Genomic DNA, 18,115 nt, shown 5'->3' on the forward strand with positions numbered 1-18,115 from the left:
CAAATCGAAATACACCATTGAATTCCTGAGATGATTTTCTATTAGAAACGCCTACATGTGTTGTTAAATTATCATTGCAGTACCTATTTAAGCGAGATGAATTAAAATGAACAAAACCTTTTTGTCACTCATATTCTTGCCGATTTCCATGACCTTGTATGGTTCAAAAAAATGTATCACTTATATTTTCCGATCGATTGGCTCAAAAAATTAATGACTACAGCTTTAAGGATGGTACATTTAGGAAAAAATATAAAAGGTATGGAAATCAACATAAAATTTTGGGGGTTTTGTCCGGCCCGGTCCCACTGTGCAACGAGTATGGACCATGTCAGTCGAAAGCCTTAGACCCAGAGCCAAACCGCCCATTTAAAAAAAATACGTGTGTCTGTTTCAAACTCTTTGGAAAGCGATTGTTGTATGAAAAAACCCCTAAAGATATCAAATCTGCTGTCCTATTGTTAAAATTCTACTCATAACTGTGCCACTAGCAAAGTATTAAAAAAAAGTAAATATTTGGGGGGGGGGGATTAAAGGGTTTCAGCGTAAAAACACTTTTTTTGAGAATTTGTTTTAGAAATTTGGGTGAAGCGATCAAAACTTTTGTACATTATAATGTATCGTTTCAATAATATTGAATAACTTTTCTTGCTAGGCTTTGTTAAAAGAAGATATTAAACTTTTAGCGAAATGATGTCTGAGTCAGTTTTGCATGATGCATAACAGTGCATGGTTGTGTATCAGTACTCGATTCACATGGACTAAACATTTTTGTAAAATAATGGTTAGGTTTAGCTCAATCAACGTTCAATCGTTGGCTCAATAGTATGTTCAGAAGTATTATAGTAAATAATACAAGTCATGTTTTGGTTAGAGCATTTTAGTTCCATATGATACCGCGTAGAGAGTTAGTTTAATAACTTTTTTTAACAAAGCCGGATTGACTAGCAGTCTTCGACAAAGTTGTCGACAATTAAATTATCTTTCACTTACAGTGATAAAACGATGCATACAGTGTTACCTAGCGGTAAAAATGCGGGCTAGTGGGGTTTCTTCATGTACATTGTCAAAAAATTCTATACAAACTTCAGGCATGTTGGTCCGGGAGCTAGACTTGTCCGATTTGCTTCAAATTTGGATCAAATTCTCCTGGTGGGAATAAGAATCGACTCAGGGGTGGGCCGATTGAGTTAAATTAATTATTTTTCTGGGCAGTCTACTACTCAACCGACCATGTGGACAATTGTACAATGTGGACAATTTAGGGGTGGGTAGGAATCTTGAGAAAGTCCACGCTTGTTCATGGAGAGGGGTTAGGGGTATGGGAAATGGCCACGTGGACTTTGGATTTCATTATTATAATAATTATTATTCTTAGTTTATTGGGGCTTTAACCTCGATGGGTCATTCACATTAACAGCATTACATTTTTGTCATATAAGAAAGTGAAACTAATTTGTATCGCCATTGGTGTAAGCGTTGGATTATATAGATTTTTTTTCCAAAATTTTGAAAGAGCCAAAGCGCATAGAATAGCATAGTGTGACATTTATGTAAATTGAAAACATCGATGACAACTATCATTCCACTATTTTTGGATTTGAAAGCTTGTTAAAATTACGAGCCAGCTCAATAATCTGTCAATCTATCCTTATCAACTTTGTGTTATTATGATGAATCTTTAAAACGTAAATCTATTGTTTGCATTTGTATTTAAAAATTTGTGTTCAACTGACAATAAGTCTTAATGAGCTAATAGATCATAATGTCGTACAGAAATGAAACATTTTTATGGAAATTTCTCAAAGAGATTCTATGATATTCTTTGATTAAAGTTTGAACGAGTATTCTTAAGTCGGTATCTTGCTCTAACGCAGTGGAAAATTTTCTCCTAGAAATGAAAAGCCATATTTATTTATAAAATCCCCCAAACAAAGTTTTGGAAAATCCAAGTGGACATCGTGGGTAGGGGGTAGGGGTACAATAATTGTCACGTGGTATATGAACGCCCCTTAACTGAAAAATTATCTTTAAACTCAACGTAGGGGTTAGGTTTTTTTACATAGAATGGGCATGCAGAGCTTGAAATAAATCGGTTAAATAGTTTTTGGATGCCAGCTAACACCGCAAATCGTGTTTTTTCAGGGACGTTCTACAAAAAGAAGCTTCGTCACCGAGTAGCTTGTCGATATTTTTGCTTGGAAAAATTACAAAAATTACAGAATGTTATTGAAACGATACATTATAATGTACAAAAGTTTTGATCGGTTAACCCAAATTTCTCAAACAAATTCTCAAAAAAGTGTTTTTTTTCACGCTGAAACCGTTAAACCACTCCTCCCCCCAAGTTTGTGGACAGATAAAACTTCATTAACAAAGAGGTGGGTACAATGTTAATAACTAAAGTAGTGAGATCGATCCTGTAAAACTATTCATCACTGTCTTCACATGTAAGAATTCAAAACATAGCGAACGCATCTATATCCGATTTCAGTAGAACCAAGAATTTCTTAACAATAATGCTCTCGGCTCACACTTTTGTAAACAAAATGAATAAATATCATTTGCATAAATCGTTGCTGGACTAAAATGCGCACAATTTCACGATTTTAGCACATTTTCCCCACTGAATTGTTTCGTAAAAAACTTATGCAAATTGATTTTTTCTAATTAATTTTTTTTCAATTAATTGATAAAAACGGATCATTTCTGTACTATATTTCCATAAAGAAAACTTCTATGTTGAAAAGCAACTTAACCTCGTGGTTTGACAAATCCGCGTGAAATGCCTCGTGCATGTATTCTTGAGAGTAGTACTTTTGACGGATGTCTTGTATCCGCTTTTACAACTAGTGATATTTGTGATGTCACAGTCTATAAAAATGTTGATACCTACCATGAACAGTGAATAGATCTATTGCTCGGCATATTTAGTGCATCATGAATTATCACTTTCTGATGATTTGAAACGGGTTGTGGATGCATGAAATCCCATTTTTGCCACCATATGATAGAAATGGGCTTTCATGCATAATCGGCAGAAATGCAAATGCCCATCTCATAATTTAGGGCAGCTCATGTATCAATTTGAGAGGTACCGAATTGATGGATTACTTAAGCAGCACAATTGTGCATGTCCTCAATGTAGCAAATCGCCAACATTTGCCCTAGTTGACCGTGAGGAGGTGTTAGATATAGTCACGTTCTCCGACAGTATTAGGAATGAGTTGATCACCTGGTCCGTACAGGAGTTCGAACTGCCGTATTTGATACTAAATATGTCATCCTTGATCATTTGAACGTATTGCTAGATATCGTCACATATCGTAATCGAGAATTCACGAAATGGAACCACTACGAATAGGGCTTTACGACTGGGTTTCGTGGGTGTTTCCACCAGTTAAATCTGGTTAAAGTTAAAGTGACTTGGATGAGGTCGTGCATAAAACAAAACCCATTGTAGTAGCAAGAGGTTTGTCCGCTTCAAGTTATGCGTTTTTCTATAGGAAATCTTTGATGGAATGTCGAACTTGCTGGACTCAGAAAATGTTGTAGAAGAACTCAGAATCGCAGACGCAAAGAAGAGGCGGAGTAATTCATGTCACTAAACTTACAGCAATGCTCTTCGATCATCTGATCCAAGTGGTTGGAAAAGTTCACAAATGTATCCAGTTTCAACGAAACTAGTAGATTTAAAAAAATACTTTCGAAATCGAGAGACTTTCATGCCAGTTCAGTTAGCTCCGCTATTGCTGAATAATCCTCTGTCGAATAAGAAGTACTCAACTGTCTTTTTGATACACACTTTACAAACTGTACAGAGCCATCACCGACAATTGCCCTTGAGTTCTTTTCAAATAGTCCTGATTCTTGGACATTTTCTCGCAGAATTGTGACAACAAAATCGATCAAACGAGCGCTTGCAAGCTTTGCTCCGTAGAAGATAGAAATTCAGTTCTATCTTCAAAAAACACTTCAAGCGCGTTGCATAAGAGAGGGCAAATAGCTATAGACCGATCAGTCTGACCTCCTTCCTTCTCAAAGCAGTGGGAAGTTTAATCGACAACCACATTCGGGATGTTAGCTTGGGTGAGCACCCGCTTCATGCGATGTAACATGCATATCAGCGGAGGAAGTCTACTACCACGCTGCAACACAATGTTGTACACAACATTGAAACAGCTTTTTTCGCAAAAGCAATCAAGCTTAGGTGTTTTCCTAACATTGAAGATCATTTTGACATGCTTTTCAAATCTATTTTTGGAGGCAGAATGGTGCATCAGTCGATGTTCGCTTGCCAAACCAGCAACATGTTGACAGTATTTTACAGACGGTACAATAAGCAGTAGACGCTATGGATTTGCGGCTACATTAGAATATGCACACACTCACACCTAAGTGATTCAATAAAATACGGGTAGCTTACGAATAGAGATGCTGCGTGTCTGTTTTAATCATTCGTCGCTCGAATATAAAACGAGCAACATCATGGCTATATCGGTCGAACGGAACAATCATTCGTGTACATGAGGAGTTTCTGTTCGCACAGCGGAGTGGGGAGCGCACGATAGACTGCAACACAGCAGGGGAACGGGTGCAAGTTTTACACGGTTTAACTGTGTGCGAGGTGATGCCGCCTCTGCCGAAAATACGTAGTATCTACCTCTACTATGGGGTTTCGGCAGTAGTGGTATTTGTACATAGTTGGATTTGCATGATTTTGATTTGCAATTTTTTTTTGATTGAGTTCAACACTGCATGGTGCGACGTGTGTGTGTTGCTTGTGATAAATGAACAAATTTCTTTATTTTCCTACTTGTGCGTGCGTTGGATTGATACATGTTTTCGGCATTATGTGGGTGATGAGTCTATTGACACTCACGTTTCATATTTAGGAAATGCGTGATGCGCATTTTTTGTTGCTGAGGCATCTGCCAACATGTTTCTGTAGGTTAATTTTGGTTGGCGAGAAGATTGAGCTATGTTAGAACGGTTACAGTTTATTTCTGAAGGGTGCCCATCTGTAGCGATTCTTGGTAGTCAACCTACGGGTAATGCCATTCGACTAAGATATAGCAATAATTGGTTTTTATTGTTATCGCACACACTCAATTCGGCTCGGTAATTTACCAACAGCAAATTTAAAAGACTACTTAGTAAAATGAGATTTGTTTGCTGATTTTCGGTGAAATATTTTCTGAGTCTTTGTTGCTTTATTTGAAACACGTTTAGAATTGTATTTCGAATACATAAAAAGTATTCAGCACATAGACTCAGGCTCCATAGATTGGGAATATATTTTCGAGTCAGATAGCGACTTAAGGACGCGTACTGATTCAGTTTTAGATTCATAATTTTGATGTTCTATAACAAAAATTTAAAATTTAAAGACTGGAACTTACTCTCCCCTAGGAATGGGTGATGTCTAGGCAATTTTTCCAAAATAGGTTTTTTTCTCCTCGAAAAATCCATTTTTTCATCTGATCACGCTTCAGTATTAAAGGAGGACCATACGTTCCACTATTTCTAAAAAGGATTCTACATCTTACAATGTACAAAATAAATAAGAGTTATCTACATCAAATCGGACAATCTAAGGATTTGCCGTTGAAGCGTAATCCGTACGTCTTGCGACAAAACACATGAAATGTCCGTGTGAACGTGAAAATTGGGCATTTCACTCGGCTTAAAAACCATTCTGTTTAGATTACATGACGTGCTTAATCTGTCTAGTTCTCTCTGAAGAAATTGAGCATCGCTTGATTTCCGAAGCCGTCGAAATATCATCATGGCGTAGTCAACTATTCGTGGGGTACTTGTAAATTTATATTGAATGTCATTGAGGCTCAATTGAGAAAGTCTCAAAAAGTGACTAGTGAAGTCATTCTTGCAAATTTCTTATGAAAATTAAGCGATCAGAACTAAATCACTTGAGTATGGTGGGGCTGATCCGCATCCGCTCTGCAAAGCTCAAAAACCTTTGAAAATAAAGGATAATATATCCGTAAAGCATGAAACCGTCTCCGAATAGTTAAAAAGTTGGCAATTACATGGACGACTTGAAAGGAAATCCCCCGATAGTAAACTACCTATAATCGCAAGACAGCCCCGTGTAGATAAGGATCTCATAGAACGGGGTACTGACTTGCAATTGTGGATAAAAATTCATTGATTCTAACAAGACAAAAACAAATAAGAACTACTCACTTCGCCGCACACAGATCTCCGCGCCTTGGGTTGTACGCTCCCGTAACCGGTGGCATTGCACGGAATTCCTGGCGTAACTTGGTCATCAGCTCCTCCAGCTTAGCACCCTGATCAGCGTGCTGAGCGTAGAAATGCATCTCGGGTGTAACCTCGGTGATAACAACGTTCTCATACTTGACCTTCCGATCGGCGGGCGCAGCGATATCTTCCTTTTCCTCTTCGTTTTCCTTGTTTTCGTCTTCGGTCTTTTCCACATAGTCCTTCCAGATGTTCTTACGTTTCGACTTGGCACGGCTTTCAGCGTCCGCCAGGGCACGATAATGTTCCGTCTTCTCGGCGGTGAAATGCACAGTGGCAAGACCTTCCTCCACGAGTGCCACCGACAGGTTGACATTGTTTTCGGTCCACATCCATCCGATTACACTGGTGGCGGCCTTATCAGTAGTTTCGATCTTTACGCTCACGTCGCGCTGTAACACTCGCTCACGACTGAACTGGAGCGCTTCGTCCCCGAACGGTTCCCCTTCCTGAGCGGATGCACCATTCATGGCAGGTCGAGACGAACGTGGACAGGAGATACCGGCCAAAAGGAATGTTACCAGACAGCTATCCTTCGGACAGTAGATTCGGAAGCGGGAACCACTGGCCACGAATTCGACCACGGCTTCAGTACGCAGGGCACGTTGCCACGACGGCAGATACTGGTGCTTGATGCGCGAGTGGTCCACCGTTAGATCGTTGATGCGATGCGTTGGAATGTCATCCTTCGCGTTCAAACCTTTACCTCCCTTTTTCGCCTGCTCCTCTGCCGCCCGAAGATCGTCAAAGTACGGCGATCGCTGATCGTTATTTTCACGGTTTACGATCACATTTGCCAAACCCTTTGCGACCAGTGCTTCCGCTACGTTGCTGTTAAGAAGAAAGAACAAGTATAATTAACTGAAAATTGTGCACACATTTTTTGTGACACAAATTTATGTCAGATGACTGATAATAGTTGGTAGATTTTATTCTATCATTACTTAGTTACATTTGCTAAATGATACTTACACTCCAGCCAGCGTCACAGTGTAGTGGTATTTTTCCGGGAAATTGTCCCTCGCCGGTGATACGTAATCTAACGAACAGTTCACTTTCTTGCCGACGAGCTTCTTACGCAAGAACTCGCGGGCCTCGAACAACCATGGAACGTCATACAGTGGGCGGGATCCCTTGGCGCGAGGTGGCGGAGGAGCACCATCCTCAGTGAGGACACGGTTTGCCTCACGTGGTGGCCTAATGTGCGAAAAGAATACCTTCTTGGTAACGGTATTGCTAATTTTGACCGCAATCGCATCGCCATTAAACACTTCGGTAACCGTTCCGGCAAAGTCCTTATCCTTGGTATTATAGGCGGCGGTTGGTGCCTGATAATCCTTCCACAGACGTAGCCGGTTGGCTTTGGCGTGTTTTTCGGCAGCACGGAGTCGCTCAACGCCTTCCTTCACGTAACGCATACTCCATTCGACGCAATTGGCAAACCCTTCGCGAAGTAGTGCTTCCGCAATGTTACCCTTGGGGAAGATTATCGTACCGACAAAGTTGGTATTGGTAACCGATTCTAGGCGGATTTCTACGTCCCGTTGTAGTAGGCGGGATTCAACGAAATAGCGGGCTTCCTCTGCATATGGAACTTCCGTTGTAGTATCAGGTTTTCCATCACCATCAAGCTTGAAACCAGGGCATCGAATTCCGGACATCATCAGGGTAATATGCTGGAAACCAGGCAGCAGGAATGCACGCACAGTTGATCCATCTCGGACATGCTCGATGATAGCTTTGATGGGTTTACCACCATGCTGGTCACAGAACGCCTTCGAGTTTTCAATGTTCCAGGTTATGTTGCGCACGTGTTCCGAGGGTGGTGAATCGCTCCATTTGCCCTTGCGAGCTGCTTTAGCCGCATCTTCCAGTTCAATAAGGCGGGCAAGTTCAGGAGTTTGGCGTACACCGTCCCGGCGAACACTTACTAGTCCCTCCGATATGATCGATTCGACAATGTTCTCCGCGGTGGCCTGATCCTTCCCGAGACAAACGTAGCCATAATCACGGTTGGCATTCGGCGGGCGTTCGGCATAGAAATACACCTCTTGGCCAATCAACCGTTGACGGAGGTATTCGCGGGCTTCCCAGGCGTACGGTTCGTCTTTCGATGCATCCCTGAACACGTGGTGAGAGACGGTATGAAAATTATTCACGACGATTAGAATGGTTATATTTTTTGTAACACTTACGTGGAATTGCTGGTAGGGCGACGGGCAAGTTTCGGTGCGATCACGCCGGAAAAGTTGATCTGTTTCTCCGGTGGGGGTCCACCCTTCGGCTGACCACGGATTATCACCGAGTCTCCAGAGAGAACCTACAAAAGTGCTTGATTAAAAATGATCCGGACAGGTTGAGTGTAAAATTCAAAATGAAAGTAAAGATGGCGAAGTGAAGCAGATAAGGGTCTACCAGTAAGTTAGCACATGGTGTTCTTGATGAATGTTAAAGTGGTAGTGCGACTAGCACTAGCAGACAGACTATGTGCAGATGGTCGGCTGACAGCACTATGAAGCAAAGATTGATGTCAAAACCAACACTTGGCTGATCGAGGGAGCAAAAGAAATGAACAAAATAGAATAGAGAGAACCAACGGCTGCAAACAGACATGTGTGGAAATCTGCTTTTACGGTGGGCCTGGGTTTCAGGTACGGTTTTTGGATTTTGCTTTTGCATGGACAATCGTGATGATGAGATCGCTGTTGCCAGATGAATGTCGGGCAATTTGTACCGTAACGCGGCGCTATTATGAACGTTTGATAAAAATAGAGTTGTTGGGTAAAACAATGACAACATTTTATTGTTTTCTACGCGTTATCATATCAACTCTATGTCAATTAGGTATACCTCGTTAGTACGTACCCTCTATAGTACGTACACCTACCATCAAACATTTTTTTCGTTTGATTTTGAAAACTTCAACAAAATAGGACAAATTTTATGGAAGTTCTTGGGTTTCTGCATACTTTAGGGAAGTTGTGTGCTACTCACAGCAGTTCTGTGAAGTCCAGCAAAGCATTTCATCCTTTAAGTAAGGTAGAAATTCATTGTGGAAATCTAACAAGTATAAAGGTATTTGAAATCATAGTAAGTGCCAGGATTCAGAAAAGCCCTCGTAATTTGATCAACACGGTTTCATACCTGGAAGATCTGTCTTGACAAATTTATTGGAGTTCACCTCGACATACATCACGCAGATTGAAAACAAATCTTATGGCACCGGTTTAGTCGGTGCTACACTTATTTAAACTTGGGTGTAATCAGTCTATCTCTTTCTTTGCACTACAACGGTGTAGCTCCAGAAAAAAAAAAACGAAAACGCTATTAGATTGACGCAATTTACACTGACTTGAAAGCTGCTTTTGATAAAATCGACCATCGAATGCTTTTTGCAAACTGTCGCGTTTCGGTGATTCGGTACAATTGGTGGCTTGGCTGAATTCGTATCTTACTGGCAGAGTAACGAGTGTTAAATAAATATGAGATTTTTTCAGACAATTTCAACGAATTCAGTATTTTTTTTACATTTTTTTACAGGTTCATTTTTCAAAGAAACGTCAATGATATTGGAGGCACTGTTCAACCGTACGACGCAACTTAGTCGCAATGCGCTCACAAGAGCGCTGGACGCAGTGACGTCCATCTTCCGGATCCTGGTGGTGAACTGCTTTGTGGCCAAGGAGCCGAAAAATGCTCAATGGGAGGGCACCGGGGTAAGTTTGTCGGGTTCCTTTCATTCGGCACGTACGGTATTTTTTTCTACTCAAGATACTCCAGCGTCTTCTTGACGTAATAGGAAGACGCCTTGTCCCACCTGAAGACGTACTTCCCATCCGTCTGATGCTCCTTTAAGAACGGCAGATTTTTTTCAAGCCACTCCTCCTGGTGCACTTCTTGATTGATGGCCAGACCGCTTGAACCACGGCTTTGAAATCTCTCAGTCCGTTATGGCGATGCAAAGCTTAATTTTTTTTCAAATTTATGGTTAAATGCTGCTGTCATTTCCTGGAATGTGGGTCTTGGAGAGCGGAAAGTAAATTTCGTCGAACAGCACGAACCAAGTCCCGCGGCAGTTCTTCCACCGACACTGCAATTTCACGATCGCTATCTGCTCGTTCGTGTACTCGGAGGACCGAGTCTTCTCCCGACAGATGAGGGTTCGGTTAATCAAGGTATGGGAACAGTGATATTTTCAGCCGGCGTTACGCAAACTCGCTCCGTCCTTGTTGTCGAACAGCTTTTTCAACGCTTGCTTCTTCTTCTTCGTCATTATCTTTGCCGGACAGCCACCGTCGGCCTTCCACCCCACGCTCAAGGATGCCAGGATTCGGTAAACTGTAGTCGCGGGCAAGTTTTTGTCTCGAAAGTAATCTACCGTAAACTTTTTTCCACGATGACCATGCGTTTCGTAAAACCGTACAACACGCTCGCGGAGTGCTTGGTGTTTCGAAGCTATCTTCGATTGAACTGACAGCACCCGAGCGAAAATAAACATGCCACCCATGTCTAGGGAGTCCAGAGAGCAATTCTCTTGGAGAGAAAACATTTTACGCTCTTTACTGTGACTACAGAAAGGTATTGAAATCATTCTAATTTTTATTGAGCACCCGTTATTACGTGTGAAGGTCTGTTCCTGTTTTTCGACAACATTTTCCAACGCGTCTGTAATTCCTCAAGGTAGCAACCTCGGTCCCATGTTGTTTATCGTGGTGTCTACTCAATCTGAAGAAAAAAAATCCCTAAGTATTCCAGCTTTTTCAGGGCATTGTGAAAAAAATCAAAGAGAAAGAAAATTTCATCCAAAGCATTATTTTTTTCTATTTTTCTTGTTTACCACGAGTGAGTCACATTGTTGTTCTTATATGTTGTAACAACATTGAATACGTGATATGTTGTAGCGATTACGTGATATGTTGTAGCGAACCTGACTCCGTTTCAGGGTCATGCAAAAGCAGCAACCGTTAACAAACGTAGAAAGCACTTCGGCGTCTAGGTATCTCTGATTCAGATAGATCAAGACCAGTCAAACGATTCCGGGAATCAAGAGTGATTAAGACATTGCCGAGCATAACAACGACCGGACTGTGCCGTACAGTGAATACTCTGCGTGGCGATCGGCAGTGAAGCGCTGTAGTACTCAAACGAACGAATGGCTTTACGAACAATCCGGCAGCGGAAAAACCAGCATATTAATTTGGTTAACTCACACAGAAACAGATGGATGACAATGATGAACATTTAATCTAATTACTTCTAAAAAAAACTGCAAGAATTAATTCCTTAGTATTGTCCGAGGCAGATATAAGTCAAACAAGTGCGATACACGATTGAAGACCATTTGTAGTCCCATGATAGCAGTATTAGCGGGGTGATTAGTTCGTCGAAAAGGCACTCTCAGAAAAACTTTTCCCCGTAACGTTCTAGACCTTACTTTAATGTTGACTCGCTCTAATAATGCTAGAGAATCGATGCGTCTTGACAGAATATCAGAGTTAAATAAGGCTCTTGCTGTTACGATGTCTATTTTCCGCGAGGACAGAGTCTCATCGACACACTTGCAAACTTTGAAGCGAACAATATGCAGATAATTTGTGAATTCTACCCAACTTTATCATTCAAAAATATTGTAGGAGGTAGATCGGTTTGATTCCGCTACGTATCGATAAATCAGTGTCACAAATTTCATCGCGTGTATAATAAACTACACATCCCACTGCAAAGTACTACTGCGAAAGATCGGTGACCTCGAGCTACCTTCCAATCATTCAAGCGAAGGTACGAGTGGAACGGCACGCTGAATGAGCTTTTGTGGACTCTCGACAAAGCGCGAAGTGTCTCAACGGAACCTGCCGTGATTGGCTAGCCCCTTCTACAACGACTTCCGCTAACCGTAAAGATAATACTCCTCAAGATTTTCAACGCCATTTGGCGCAGGGAACCTTTCTCGTTAGTTGGTGGATTGCTAGAGTAACTGCAATTCCAATACCCCATTCCAACGATTCTGGACTTTCCGCATTTTTATCGATTTCGCTCACTAGCTGTACGGCGAATTTGGTTCGAGCACATCGTAAACTGACGACTCGATGAAGGGCCACACGGTTTTCGTTCTGTGTGCGGTACTAATACGTACCTTGCAGAGCTAGTGAGATCGCTGCCGATGAACATAGCTTCGTTGGACAACTCCAAGGCATACGACACAACTTGGTAGCATGGAATACCTACCACCAAATCGAACACATCCTACTGTAGTAGTTCTAATGTAAATCAAGATGCGGTGCGTAACATTAAGAGGCATTGCGAGGAGGTCGTGAAGAAACTCCAAGAATTCAGACGATTTTTAATAATGATAGGTGCCAAACTACCGCGTTGTAAACGTACTATAATACTTCAAGTTGAATTGGTTCTTATCACTTTGAATTTAACATACGGCATTGACAGCCATGTCAACTATGTATGTGAGAAGGCTGCACAGATAACTAACATATTGGCAAGGATCATTCCGAACTTCGGGGAAGCAAGATGCAGCACGAGACGTCTCCTGGCGGGTGCCTCATCGTGAAGACTGAGATACGGCGTACCGGCCTGGGGTGCTTCGCTGAACGTTTCGCCTAGTAGATATTCATGTCGCAAGCGCGTACAGAACGATAAGCGCGTACAGAACGATGATTCCCATCTGCATCACTTTGGCCCAGGTTGCTCTTAGCGGAGGAATACACGAAGTGCAAGGAGACTGGTCAGAGCGGACTCGTTGGCTAAGTGGCAGCAAGAGTAAGACACCCCAGAGAATGAAAGGTGGATACTCATCTGTAATGTGTCGGTGTGGGTATGCCCGGCGTGACAGTCGATAATATCGTCGAAAAGATGTGCCACGATGAGCGTATCTGGGATGTGACCAACAAAGTACTGACACGCTCCGAGCTGCAGAGGAAGTGGCGAAGAGTCCAGCAAAGTAACGCCGCTGACTAGAAAGCCGCCGCTAAAGAACAGATTGGATTCGGAAAAAATCCGCCGCAGGAGAACCCTCAGTCGTAAAAGACTAGATCCACCGCCGGGGATCAGTTGAGTAATACGCGATGCAGCACCGAGTTTGAACTATCGGGACGCCAGGCTTCACCAGGACTAACTTGAGTAGATCGTAGCGAACAGCCAGCAACGGGTCGTTGATGCGCCAGTGAACCGGAAGCTGCGCTGCTGGCTCGTTGAGTAGGCTAGGTCCACCGCCGTGGATTCTATGGAGTAGATTGGGACGAAGCGGGAAGCTTAATGGCTTCCGAAAACAAATCCACCGCCGATTTCACAGTCGGGTACACTAAGGTTTTTTTTTACACGGGGGATACGTACCGTGTAAAAAAAACCGTGTAAAAAAAACCGCGTTAATTGCGAAATCCGTGTAAAAAAAACCGCGTTAATTGCGAAATCCGTGTAAAAAACCGCGTTAATTGCGAAATCCGTGTAAAAAAAACCGTGTTAATTCAGAAAACCGTGCAAAAAAAAACCGCCTTAATTCCAAAAATCGTGCAAAAAAAACCGCGTTACATTCAATGCAAAAGACTTAGACGATTTTAGGAAAAGGGATGATTTCGGAGTATTATCAAAAATGTTCTAAGTCCTTTTGAAGGCAAAAGACTTAGACGATTTTTGAACAGGTTCTTTTTGCACGGATTATGCAAGTAGCACGGTTTTTGCTTTTTCCAATTCCTTAGGTTTTTGGAAAAGTGGAAACGTCGGATCTTGAGGTTTCCTTTTGTCCCGCACTTTAACAATATGGTTGTTTTCGGTACAGTGTTAACGAGTAGGCACCAAATATCGATGCCTGAGGCCATTTGGAATTCCAAGATGACGACTTCCGGTCTAACAGAATTTTCAATAACCCATATGCATATTTTCCGAGCGGGCCTAATGAGCGCATGATAGAGATCAATGTCTGAGGCCATTTTGAAATACAACATTGAGACTATCGGCTTAGCGATATTCTGTATAACTCACAACATGGAGTGTTTTGGAACTGGATTGACAAATATGCAGTTGCCAGAGGTCTGACGTCATTGTAACACCCAAGATGGTTCTGATTATTTAGTATAAATATCCAGCGTAAAACAAAAAGATACATTTATTTTTGTATATTTTGCATTTATAAGATAAGAAAAATGTGCTCATGAATGGATTAACTCGAATTTGAGTTGGTTCGTCTGCTAGAACTCATCGAGCGAATCTTCATGCGAGACTCAAAGTCGAATCAAAAAGCTGACATAATCAGGGGGAAATAATAAAATCAGGTCTTCGCTGTATTATTAAGGGGGTCGTCTGGTGTAAAGTGCTCAAACCGAAAGTTATTTTGTTTTACGATTTTGAAGGCAAGGAAACAATGCATCTTTTATGTAATGTTAAGCTTTAAATTTGTACGTTTATTCTGTACGAAAAAAATATTTGCACGGCCTTATTCTGCGCGGCGTGTGACGACGAAACTCACCTCACTTTACGTGACTTTTCTCACCCGATTCTGAGAGTCGACTCGGGTGAGGTGAGATTCCTCATTGCGGTTAAATGGGAGTCTCACGTCACCCGAAGTGACTCTTCAGAATTGGGTGAAGTCACGTAGAATGAGGTGAGATTAGTCGTCTCACGTCACACGCCGCGCAGAATAGGGTCGGCAGCCACGCAGAGCCACACATACGAGCGTTCCAAGAGTAGACGTCCAACCATTTCCACGTCGAGGAGCGCCGCGGCTAACACGATGACTCTTGATAAAATTGTTTGACACAGGAAATTAAGTAAAATTTGTAAAGCTTAGACTTGTAGTTACTCGATGAACCCAAAAAAAAGTTCGAGTTTAGGAAAATGGCTTCATGTAAACCGAAAAATCTCATATTTTTCTGTAAAATTCGTGCACTTTTCTTCAAAATAATAGAGAGAACAATTTTTTCATTCTGTTTTCTGTGGTTCACCGACAGGCTACACATATCGTGCATTTTCATAAAAAAAATCAAGTCAATTCTTTGATTAGTTTTTGAGTTATCGTGTTCACCAATTTAAAAAACGCGGTTTCGAAAAAACGCTATTAAAGGATACTCCATATCAAATTGCATCACGGAAAAAATGACGTGGAAAACAATCCATTTGGTATTTTCTCTTAAAAATTTGGGTGGAAGTAGTTTAAAGTGTATTGTTCACACTGTATTTTTATCGCTGTCAGTCTTAAGAAAATTGTTGCCGATAGATTGAAATCTGCGTGTGTCACAGCAAATACGCGCGAGGAATGCATGGCTGTTTAAAACAAAAGAAGTTCAGCGTGGTCTCCGAGATTGCGGGAGACTATTCTAGAGGCTCAATACTAACAATTAAGCGGATAAAAAAGAAGTCGATTTTTTTGCCCACTACACCAGACGCCCCCTTAAGATGAATGAGATGTACACTAAAGCAGAGATGATGCTTATAGAGATGCGCGAAGACTGAAGCCAAAAGTTCCAATCGAACCCAAAACAACGGTTCCAAGCTAGCAATGTAAACAAATATGGCGGATTTAGGAAGTAGTGCGTGGGGAGTATCGAGATTTAAATGAAAAGAAATGCACGTCTGCATCCTGCATCCTCGATACATTTTTTCTAGTGCAACGAAAAACATGTAGACAGGCTCAGTAACGTAAATCAATGCGTTTCCAAGTTACATGATTGAGTATTGTGGGAAATATTTCAAAAAAGGAATTCGCCAAGCATTCATTAAAACTACAAGTCACTCGCTGTTTACACAATATTCCTGGTTGCCAAAACTAGCAGACAAATAATTTGTAAAACCGTGCAGCCAAATTTACTGTTTTTCTCGCCGCGTGTCTTTATATTTAAAACATCGCCTTGACACTAAAATAGAAGTCACCATCTTAGATGAAAACATGACTTCCGGAATTGACATCCGGTATCTATTTATTAACGCTATTACATAAAATCTCACATTGTTGTGGTAATTGAAAATTTTACTAAACCGAAGTAGCCATCTTGATTTTCGAAATGGTCTCAGACATTGATATTTGGCACCTACTCGTCAATCCCGTTCCAAAAATACTCATATTGATTGGGCTTTGGAGAATTCCACAGAACCGGAAGTCGCCATCTTGAATTTCAACATGGCACCAGACATCGATATCTAGCGTCTATGCGTCAATTCCATTTTAAAAATACCCATATTTATTCGATTTTAGAGAATTCCAATGAACCTGAAGTCGCCATCTTGGTTTTCCAAATGACCTCTGACACTGATCTCTATCATGCGCTCATTAGGCCCTCTCTGAAAATATGCATGCTGATTGGGTTATAGAGAATTCCACTGAACCGGAAGTCGCCTTCTTGGTTTTTAAAATGGCCTTAAACATCGATATCTGACGTCCACTCATCAATCCCGTTCCAAAAATAGCCATATTTATGGGGTTTCAGAGAATTCCACTGAACCGGAAGTCGCCATCTTGGTTTTCTAAATGGCCTCAGACATGAACATTTGGCATCTACTCGTTAATGCTGTTCCAAAAGCAATCACTTCCACTTTTCCAAAAATCTTCGAAATTCTTTGCATTCAAAATGGAAAAGCAGAAACCGTGTAAATTTCAAAATCCGTGCAAAAAAAACTTGGTCAAAACCCGTCTAAGTATTTTGCCTTCATAAGGATTTTTGCTAAAACCGTGTTAATTGCGAAATCCGCGCAAAAAAAATTGATCAAAAATCGTCTAAGTTTTTTGCCTCCAAAAGGACTTAGAACATTTTTGCGAAACCCGTGCAAAAAAATTGTTGAGAAATCGTCTAAGTCTTTTGCCTTTAAAAGGACTTAGAATATTTTTGCGAAAAACCGTGTTAATTGCGAAAACCGTGCAAAAAAAAACCGTGCTAATTGCGAAAACCGTGTAAAAAAAGCCGTGTAAAAAAAACCGCGCAAAAAAAACCGTGTAAAAAAAACCTTAGTGTATATTCAAATTAACAGGGAGCTTTGGCTTTCGAAATCCATACCGACAGAATTTCCTCCACCGGGGAACTCCCAATCGGAGTAGGGTAGTTTCACCGCCGGATAATATACGAGTAAATCTCGATAAAGCTGGGAACTAAATGGATCAAGAGAGTGGGTATCGATGTCGGGAGAAATTCCTCTGTCGTGGAACTCTCAGTCGGAGTAGCATTAGTTCACCGCCGGGGACGATCGGAATAGATAACTATAAAGCCGGGAGCTGAATGACTTACGGAAATAGTAGCTCGATGGCTCAGGAAATCAGCGTGGTTAGGCACGAAAGAGAGTCTTGAGTCCCACGCAGTGCCAATACACTACAGGCCAGGCCTTTAAAGCTTTTTGAATCTTACTATAAAAAATACGGCGTTGACCTAGTAAGCAGAGGAGGCCAAACATCGTTGAAGACACTCGCATCTGCTTACAAAAAACTGGTTCGCTTCGCCTCTGGCACCTTCGGTTCTAGTCCAATTCAATCGGTTATGGCTGAAGCGAGTACTCTTCCCGTCGAGCTATTAATAGCACATTCTATCGCACGGGTTGCCTTACATTTACTAGAAAACGGCCGTTGCAACAGCGCCCTCTTGGTGATTTGACGAGCGTCGAAGCGTACGCAGGATGTTGCAAGAGCAGTGTTGGCCATAATAGATACGCTTACCAAAAAAGGGAATGATGCAAAATGGCAAGACCATCAATTGTTGGGGATATAAACAAACTACTGTCGACCTGATTGCGATAATGCACGATATTTCACTTTGTTGAATCCAAATGCAATGATACATTCGGGTCAAGTCCAATGATATAGCGAAAACATCAAGGCTCCGTAACCTTGAAACGTTTTCTCTGT

At 41.5% G+C, this 18,115-nt stretch overlaps 1 protein-coding gene across 1 annotated transcript in view; it reads right to left on the reverse strand.

Annotated features, from left to right (window-relative positions):
• LOC131688457 (staphylococcal nuclease domain-containing protein 1) overlaps positions 1–18,115 on the reverse strand; it is a 28,134-nt gene that overhangs the window by 5,115 nt on the left and 4,904 nt on the right. Inside the window, exons 2-4 of the mRNA XM_058972725.1 lie at positions 8,481–8,605; positions 7,258–8,406; positions 6,208–7,116 (exon numbers count right to left, since the gene is read on the reverse strand). Of these exons, the coding sequence (XP_058828708.1) occupies positions 6,208–7,116; positions 7,258–8,406; positions 8,481–8,605 (2,183 nt within the window). The remainder of the gene's footprint in view (positions 1–6,207; positions 7,117–7,257; positions 8,407–8,480; positions 8,606–18,115) is intronic.

This window comes from Topomyia yanbarensis, chromosome 3, assembly GCF_030247195.1.
Source record: "Topomyia yanbarensis strain Yona2022 chromosome 3, ASM3024719v1, whole genome shotgun sequence".
NCBI lineage: Eukaryota > Metazoa > Arthropoda > Insecta > Diptera > Culicidae > Topomyia > Topomyia yanbarensis.